General features: G+C 35.4%; 2 protein-coding genes across 8 annotated transcripts in view; one reads left to right on the top strand and one right to left on the bottom strand.

Moving 5' to 3' along the window:
• The window catches only part of rftn1a (raftlin, lipid raft linker 1a), a 213844-nt gene that overhangs the window by 199975 nt on the left and 3587 nt on the right, over window positions 1–10282 (top strand). The window lies entirely within an intron of this gene.
• On the bottom strand, window positions 479–9920 carry ccdc126 (coiled-coil domain containing 126). Of its 4 annotated transcripts, none has more exons than XM_087294975.2 (4): window positions 9648–9920; window positions 3886–3954; window positions 3493–3752; window positions 479–1350 (listed from the first exon to the last, which is right to left on the bottom strand). In XM_087294975.2, exons 3-4 carry the CDS (start codon window positions 3725–3727, stop codon window positions 1085–1087), a joined length of 501 nt encoding a protein of 166 aa, XP_087151101.1. In that variant the 5' UTR covers window positions 3728–3752; window positions 3886–3954; window positions 9648–9920; the 3' UTR covers window positions 479–1084.

The raw sequence follows: 10282 nt of genomic DNA, 5'->3' as shown, positions 1-10282 counted from the left end.
GATAGATGATAGATAGATAGATAGATAGATAGATAGATAGATAGATAGATAGATATAGACAGACGGACAGACAGACGGATGGATGGATAGATAGATGGCCAGATAGACCGACAGATAGACAGACAGACATATAGAAAAACAGATATTATAGACAGACAGATATGATAGACATGACAGATATACAGACAGACAGACAATCCACACACACACATATATATATATATATATATATATATATATATATATATATATATATATATATATATATATATATATATATATATATATATAAATAGATGTAAGGAATCATAGATTTATATGACAGATTCTATATTCCATATATATTCCATGTAGAGATAGATAATTCATTCTTTTATCTATAAAGACACACTGATTAAATCTGTGCATTCATCAATCCAAACAGACAGATAGGATATGAAAATAGTGTGTGAATTGCATAAATACACACTGACAAATCTGAAGTCTGATATATCTTTTATTGTATGGATTGAGTAGTGTTGTCTTGGGGTACAATTCCTTCTGAAGGTTTAATGCCATGTTCAGTTTAACTGAGATAAATCCCCATCCCTAATCAAATCAACCTGCAATACAGACATCAACCATTCACTGAGATTAATCTTTGGATCAGCCTTTTCCCCACAGAAATCTGTTTTCAATTAATCTTAACAATGAAAAGGTGTCACGACTCAGGTGTAAACCTTTTCTCTGGAATCCGTCCAAGCGCACAAGACACACCATTAGCTAGCTGCAGAGATAACGCTGTGTGCATGGAGTCTTTAGCAGATACATTATGAAACACTCATTCGTATATCAAAAAACAGTCTTCCATAAAAAAGCTCATCCTTTCGCTCTCTCGGGTCTTATGTTCCATATTGCACTTAAGTTATAAAATACATTTGTGATCCATCAATAAAAGACAAAATAATCAAGCTGGAGTTCAAGTGCACAACTGAAAAAAAAATGTCTAAAAGCTGCTTTAGTCTAAAAATATATTTATTTATATATTTTCTCTGTACAGTCTTTGCAGTAATAACGTCCTTGGCCACGGTTGATGTGATTATTGTTAATTTAATGAGTGCGGTTTCTGTGGTCTGCCAGGTGATTGTGGTAGGAAGTGCAGAGGGTTACTACTACGCCTTTCTGGCCTGTGGGCAGGCAGATTTTGTTTGGTCGGTCTGGAAACAGCAGCCAGGAGAATTCCAGTGCCACCAGCTGGATGGGAGATGTTGTGCGTGGAGGCATTCACAGCAGCTTCCACTTTTCCCTCCAGCTTTACCAATCGGTTGAGAATGTCATCTAACAGCACAGCAATTGTCCTCTTCAGGTCAGCTTTGACAAAAAAAAAAAAAAAAAATGAATAGGTAGGAATTAGTATGATAATATGTATAAATCTCTGTCAGCCACACCACACTTATTCTGAATACTAAGCAGGCTACTCATTCACATAATAATCAATATATGCAAGAAAAATTTTAAAGCCTACAGTGCATGCATTCGAAAAGTATTCATAGAGCTTCACTTTTTCCACAGTTTTTATGTAACAGCCTTAATCCAAAATGTATTCAATTTATTTATTACCTCAAAATTCTACATACAATACCACATAATGACAATGTGAAAAAAAAGTTTTTTTTTTTTTTAAATTGTTGAAAATTTTATTAAAAATAAAAAACCTGAAAAATAATATGTACATAATTATTCACTTTATTTATAAATATTTCTTTTTGAATCTGATGCCACAAGCTTGGCACACCTGTCTTTGGGAATTTATCCCATTCTTCTTTGCAGTACCTCTCAAGCTCTTTCAGGTTGGATTAGAAGAAACGATGTACAGCCATTTTTAGATCTCTCCAGAGATGTTCAATAGGATTTACGTCTTGGCTCTGGCTGGGCCACTCAAGTACATTCATCGAGTTGCTGTGAAGCCACTCCATTGATATTTTGGCAGTGTGCTTTGGGTCATTGTCCTGCTAGAAAATAAACCCTCGCCCCAGTCTGAGGTAAAGAGCACTCTGAAGCAGGTTTTCATTCAGGATGTCTCCGTACATCGCTGCATTCATTTTTCCCTCTATCCTGACTAGTCTTCCACTACCTGTTGCTAAAAAAACATCCCCACAGCATGATGCTGCCACCACCATGCTTCACTATGGGAAAGCTAATAGCCTGGTGATGAGCCGTTGACTGGCATTCACTTCAAAGAGTTCAATTTTAGTCTCATCAGACTAGAGAATTTTGTTTCTTATGATCTGAGAGTCCTTCAGATGCCTTTTGGCAAATTTCAGGCGGGGAGTGGCTTCCGTCCGGCCACTTTACAATACAGACCTAATTGGTGGATTGCTGCACAGATGGTTGTCCTTCTGTAAGGTTCTTCTCTCTCCACAGAACGCTGGAGCTCAGACAGAATGACCATTGGGTTATTGATCACCTCCCTGACTAAGGCCTTCTCCCCTGATGATTCAGCTTAGATGGCTGGCCAGCTCTAGGAAGAGTCTTGTTGGTCCCAAACATCCTCCACTTACGAATGATGGAGGCCACTTTGCTCATTGAGACTTTCAGAGCAGCAGAATGTTTTCTGTATTCTGTAACCTTCCCAGCCTTGTGCCTTGAGACAATCCTGTCACAGAGGTCTACAGACAATTCCTTTGTCTTTATGCTTGGTTTGTGCTTTGACAAGCACTGTCAACTCAGGGACCATTAATAGACAGGTGTATGCCTTTTCAAAGCATGTCCAATCAACTGAATTTACCACAGGTGAACTCCAATTAATCTACTGAAACATCTCAAGAATGATCAGTGAAAACAGCATGTACCTGAGCTCAACTTAGAACTTCACGGCAAAGGCTGTCAATGCTTGTGTACATGTGATATTTTAGGTTTTTTATTTGTAATAAACTTGCAACAATTTCCAAAAATCTTTTTTCCATGTTACCATTTTTTTAAATGTTACTATTGCGAATGCACACATTGCGATATCGATGTTGAAATGATACATTGTACAGCCCTAATTTATAACATTTTAGAAATTATCGTTATTTAAAAGTTTAATACATCTAAATATATAAGGTTTTTCCCCACTCATGTTGTAAAGTTTTAAATATTTTAACACATGCTCACCAATTAAAGTTAATTTTAACATTATGATGCCACTAACCTTAATAAATAAATGTCAAAACAATTGATGTACTTTTTTCCAATGTTAGTCCACAACAAAAACTATGGACATAACCCAAACAATGGAAATAAACAAAATAAAGTTCATCAAGAAAATACAGGCAATTATTTAGAAAACACAGGAAATACAACATAAGCCACAGGTATCAATTTCTGACTTTTTTTTTAAATCACAAAATTACTTTATGTCTCCAAAGATTTTATTACTAAATAGACTACATTAGGATGAATTATGATGCTTTTCATCTTTATCAAATGGAATTCAAGTTTGTAACCACATGATGGTAATCCAATCCTTACCATATCCTGCCATTGAGGTGCCATGGGGTCCCGAGGGGTTCTGGTTTTCCTCACTAAGGACTTTGACATAGCGATGGCTGAGCTCAAGGATCTGTTGACGGAGCTCTGCACTGCTCTGGCGCCGTGGTTGTGTGACAGTGTAGTGAAGTAGCAGGAGACACCAGACCAAGCCAAAGAGCACCAGAAACACACTGAGCCTGTGAGACATGCTCCTCCGCAGGAGACAGCCCAGCATGGCAGAGCTGCAGGTCTGATGGGACCTGGGTTAAGGGGACAGGGCGGGGACAAGTCTTTGTTTTTTACAGAAAGTGTCAGGTTGAAGGCTGGGAATATTTATGTCTTGAATAAATGGAGTGGCGGTTAATGTTGAGTTATCTTGTGAATTTGCTTAACTGTCTTGTCTAGGAAATTGAGATGGTGATTGAATTGTCTTGAGCAGTGGGCTTCAGATCAAAGACATTCCTGTAAAAATACAAAACACACAACAAAACAAGCAAGATCAGTAAAATGAGATAAAAAAATAGATTTTTTTCTCTTTGTCAGAATAATACAAAACTTCTTACAGGCACATGTAAATTTCAGCATATTAACCCCATCTTACTCTTTCTGTGCTGGTTGCTGGTATGTTTTCGATTAGTATGGCAATCACGAGTACCGATTAATCTCCAAGAAATCTCCATGACCGCTGAAGTCCCAACACAGCAGCTAAAATACATACAGATGTGGTGCAGCCTCTGTTATACAGTTTATTGGCACATCTCATTCGAGTGGTGGTCTCTTTGTTGCAGTTATTGCATATCCAGTGTTTTTGCTGTGATGCGAGCAGAGCAATAAGCCCTATGGTTTCATCCAATTGTATGACCGGAGAGCAAAATATTGGAATAGCTTTGCGTGTATTTAGGCCTTGATACATATATAAGAACTGAAAGTTATGTTTTTTAACAATATTGCAAGTTCACTAAAACATAGCTGAAATCTTCTCTAAATTGCTTTGTTAGACATTTTTTTTTACCAGTTTTTAAAATTGGTTTTATTTATTATTTTCTTTTATTTAAGCTGCTTTTGACCATGACAGATCCACACTAAATGGTTAAAAGATACATATTTAAGGGGTATATATACAGCATTCTTTATTTATCTCTTAAGTAGGAGAGATCTCCACTAGGCATGGGACGATAACAATTTTCAAGGTATACAGCGGTTTGGAAAAATCAAGGTTTTAAAACCCCCAAAATTTTCTGTAATACTGTTCCTTTGGGGAATAAAGTTGTTGTTTTTTATGCAGACATTTAAAAAGGATATATTTTAGAGCAGTGAGCACAATACCGTGATACTGTGAAATAGTGATATCTTTATCCAAGGTTATTATACCGCCAGAATCGTATACCAGCCCATGTCTAATCTCCACTTAAGTATGCTTTATGCATTATAAATCTTGAAGCATTAGAATTGGTACTCGTTATCAGCCGATCACCATGACAAGGAATCGGTACTCAGTATCGGCTGCAAAAATCCTAATCAGAGCATGCCTATTTTGTATTTAAAGTACAAATGAAATAAAGATTAACCATATAATTTTGTAAGCTCACATTGCTAGTTTTGTGGTGAACAATTCATATGTGCATGTAATTAAGAAAAAAAAAGTTTGCTCTTGTAATCTTTAACTGAAATCTGAAAATGCACTTCCTGGTTTTTTTTTTCAGTTAAAATAGGTTACTTATTTCTTAGCTTATGGGGCACGGCTAACATAATTAACCACGTCCCTCCAATTGTCAGTTTTGACAACAAATAGAAATGGTGAGAAGGTTAGGGGGTAAAAACTCTTCTATAACTCATTTGCTGATTTTTCTGAATGTAATGCCTATGTTAATACATCCATTCAGCTAAGAGTAGGAAAAACAAGCCAGGACCATGTAACCCCACTCCTACACCACCCAACCTGCTTTGAGCTGCAATCAAACTGGCAACTTTCCGTATTCTCTACAAATGAGACTAAAGACCATGCCCTCTAGCGTCTGCTACACTTACCGCTTAAACCTCACTTTCATCCGGGTCACGACACCAATGTATCCCCGATGGTCCTATACCTCCCAACCCGCTCCGTGCTGGGTTAAAAATGGCGACTTTCCACATGGGAGTCGTTTGCTCTACCAAGGAGGCTTAAGACCATGGCCTCTAGCGTCTGCTACACTCAAGGGGTCACAGCACCTATGCAACCCTGCTGGTCCCACACCACTCAACCCACTCTAAGCTGGGATCAAACCACCGACTTTTTACTTCGGTTGCTCTACCAACCCTCTGCTATACCCACTGCTTTCTCATTTAATATTCTATTCCTCTAGGACAGAAATGCCCAAATTAGGGCCCGCAGGCCTAAGTTAGCCCATGGTAACCTTTGATTTGACCCACCATCCCATTTGAGAAGAGAGGGAGAATTATGAGGATGGTTTGTACTGGCACCCGACAGATAAAGGAATATGCAAAGACATCAGTGAGCAAATGAAGGTAAAGCAGCATTGAACTCCAATGTGTTATAAATAGTTCATGTATTTTTATTGTAATAAGTTATAATTCAAATTAATACTGTAGTAGTCAATTCGATTAGAAATAATGTTTTTGATTTTGGCCCTTCATACAAAAAGTTTGGGCATCCTTGCTCTAGAAACTGTCAAAAAAAAAAAAAAAAAAAGCCACAGCTTTCTTTTTCAAGGTCTAAAATGGCCTGAGACCTTACTATTTATCTGAACTTGGGGCTGTTAGCATATCTGCTAGCTAGATGTTTAAGGTCATCAAGTCAAAAGTTGTTAAAGGTCCTATTAAAATGCACTTTGTGGATGTTTGATGTAATCTCAAATGAAACATGAAAACAGGGCAGTACATAGAGTAGCTCTGCCCGTTTTTTTTTTTTTTTTTTTGCTAATAGCACTTTGTTTCATCACAGCTCTGCCAGGGAGAGGTTGAGCTCAAGCATATCAAATGAAAAGCAAATGAGAAGCATCTTAAAGAAGGTGGGACATGTCAAATACTACAGAGCAAGGTATGATAGGAAATTGAAGCATGAGGTGACAATTTTTTTTGATCCATTAGGTGGAAGTGATAAATTGCAGGCTTTGGATGTTTATACCTGAATTTTATCTTCTGAATGTGAATTTTGGAGCACACTAGCTTATAGATACCTTCAAAGCTCAGAGATCAAAGTTTAAGCAATAGAGAGATTAAGCTTTATTGTTGGCCCCAAAATGTAGAATAATCTACCACTTTCTATTAGGATAATCTTCACAGGAGTCTATAACTTAACCTTTTAAAAAAGATCCATAAAACGTGAGTCATTGGAGCATGCTTGAGTCTTGAGTCACCTGAATTTGTGTACAGCACAATGGTCAATGACTGTTATTTGTTTGTATTACATAAATAAAGTAAAATTTGATAAAGGTTTTGCCACTGGTTGTGTAAACACTACAATCAATTAACCAATAAATAAATAAGGATATGGTGTGCTTAATTCAATCCTGAAACAATAGAAATTGTTCTTCTTCAAAACAGATTTCACTAAAAGCTCATTTTTGATGCATCAATCTCAGATTTCACAAATTTTAACTTAAATTAACTTACTTACTTAAGACTAAACACAAGTCTGTGTTCCACAAAGTATTCAAGATTTATAAAATGGTATTTTTAGTGCTAGACAAAGATCCAAACAATAAAGTATTTTATCCAAAATCAAAGTTTGTTTTGACATAATATATTTCTATGTATTATTTATATTTGCTAAATATATGTGAAACAAACACATACATAAAAACAGAACTACAAAACTTTTTTCTTAAATAAATATTTTCATTTATTTATAATTTATAATTTGTATCATATATATATATATATATATATATATATATATATATATATATATATATATATATATATATATATATATATATATATATATTTTTTTTTTTTTTTTACATCTAATAAAAAATTCTCAAAGATAAATAAATATTCACTGCGCACACATATATGATGTCACAACAAACCTTTATTTTGTATGCAATTAGTCATGAATAGATCATTTTTGCCCAGCACTAATTATTTTCCATGTCTCTGCTCAGAGGTGTGCACTGCATTCTGCATAAATACTGAATAAATAGTTTAGTAGCACAGTAAAATACTAATACTCAATCTTGAAATATGATCTATTGTTTACTGCAATAAACAAAAATATTTTCAGCAATTTTACTGCTATACAAGCACAACTCAACACACTTAGTCTCATAATGAAATTATGGGACTTCAGCTGGGGTTTCACAGAGGGGTCACATGTCCGACTGAAGTAAAATTTTGTATTGATATAAAAGATATTTAGGAAGAAGTTTCTATTTTGAGCATCACACAAACAACACCAGAGAGTTAATCAAATTAAATAATGTTGGTACTAATAGTGATTGAATATTACACACATGCTCTTATTGTGCACAGCTTCATATTTCAGATAGCATGAATAAATTAGATTTCAATCCTTAAGTGAATGGGAACCCTGTCATCACTGTCTGCCCATGGCCATAGTCCTATTCTCCAGCCAATCACAAATCACTTACTATGATGGTGGTTTAGATTGATTAATAATAAAGGAGGGAGAGATAGGACCACTTTTAAATGGAGAGTTCACCCAAAATAAATGAAAACTCTCTCATTATTTACTAACCTTTTTAAAACTTCCAAGTAGGGCAGCACAATATCGGAAAGATCTAGCATTGCGATATTTGAATTTTTTGGAATATAGTGCGGTATGAACACAATTTCATCAGATAACTTGAATATCTCTATTTGGAAAGAATTTATAATGTTAGATTGATTAGGATGATTCTGCAGCGGGAGTGCATCTTCATAAAATCTAATTAACAATCTACAAAATTTTAGGGGTCCCCCAACACATTTTCGACGTGGTGTGTGATATTTGCAGGGCATTTCTGTAATTGCATGTGTTGTATTTTCATGCATAACAATCTAAAAACACAATCAAGAAAAAGATACAATTGAAACCATTTTAATCATTTAGCGAGTCTGATCAAGTAAAGCAACTGACTCATAAAAATAAAACAGTTCAATAAAATGAATCATTGTTAAAGTTACAAATGATACAATTTAGTACGCCTGAATGCTTTTAAGGTCATTATACAATCACTGGCATAAAAAACACATGCAAATGTTGAATTATAATCCAGACTCAGCAATACATATGCTCGCGATTTGACTATTGCGAATGATCACATTGATGCTGAAAAAATATATTGTGCAGCCCTAGTACCCACCCTTTTAAAACTTTCTTCTGTTGAGCACAAAACAAGATATTCTGTAGAATGTTGGAAACCAGAAGCCATTGATGTCCATAGTAGGAACAAAAGAAATTTTATAGAAGTCAATTCTTCAAAATACCTTAGTTTGGGTTTAACAGAAGAAAGAAACTCAAATAAGTTTGAACCAAGTGAAGGACAAGTAAATGACGGCAGAATTTTTGGGTAAGCTATCTCTACACTACTTCATTCTCAACATTACAAAACAGCTGTACGATGATGAAAAAATGCAAACTTGTTTAGTTTTGTTTTGTTATATACACAATTTACATTAGTCCGTAAGAAATACTCAAAGTTTGTGGCTCAATAAAATATGATCAAAGTACAGGGGATTTACACTTGGTGTGCCTCCTTGGTATCATTAAAGCATAGGTACATGAAATTCCAGATGGGATACAGCTTAAAACATAGTTAAATCTCTGAGATCAAACATGTGATGTCTTGCTGAAAAGATCAGTATAGTTGGTTAAAGTCAGACAGTTATCCATTAACCCAACTTAACCGTTGATGTTATCATAGCAATAATGATATTGTTTTGACAAAACAAGGTTAGTAAGTTAATTTAAAAACATGTCTAGTACATTGGGCAAGCAGAACACGCAAATATAGCTTCATGCCATGCATGTACTCAGTTTCGGTTTATGTTTTTCACTCCAAGTCTGCAGACTGTTAATCAGCTAAACGAAATCGACTGTTTAACTACTGAACATGCTTATCGCTTTAAGACAAGGCCGGGTGTGAAAAGCATTAAACAGCTGGAGCAGCCAGATGAAACCGCTCCAGTAATGTAGCTAAAACAGAATTTACCTTAAATGTATTGGTCAAGGTGACAGATTAGTTGACTCCAAAACTGTTGTCATCTTAGACCGTTCAGAAAGCAACCATAGCAAGCTTGCGTTGACAATCTGTAATATTAAAACAATATTCAAACATGATCATAACTTCAAGAAAGGCGTCTCTGTATCAACTAAGACACGAATCGTTTTACATCTAAAGCGCATTTAAATAAATACTGGAGCAGCATTCGAAGCCGCATGATGTAGCGAAACTGAGAACCACACGTTATACTGAAAAATCTTCAGTATTTCCCTGCGTAACAAGACGTTATTGCGTGAGACGTCACGTTACCCTAGGGATGTCCGGTTTGTGAATGAACTGCTCTTTCGAGTCGAATCTTTCGAATGAACCAATTCCCAAAATTGATTCTTTTGAGTTAAACTGAACAGAACTGAACAGTTCTTTAGTACACTGAACGAACAGAATCCGTTTACACATCATTTGACAGAAATGCGAATAAAGAATCTTGAAATATGCGTATTAACTTAAATATATTATTCGAGTTTATCAAAAATAATGTTATTTAAAGAGCAAAGTTATGTTATAAGGAGGATGTAGATTGAATGCACTAATTGACTGTTAATACCAAATATTGTTTATGGGGT

This window comes from Danio rerio, chromosome 19, assembly GCF_052040795.2.
Source record: "Danio rerio strain M-AB ecotype USA chromosome 19, GRCz13ab, whole genome shotgun sequence".
NCBI classification, from domain to species: Eukaryota; Metazoa; Chordata; class Actinopteri; order Cypriniformes; family Danionidae; genus Danio; species Danio rerio.
The sequence above is the reverse complement of the archived record's forward strand: the minus strand, read 5'-3'. Positions and strand labels throughout refer to the sequence as shown.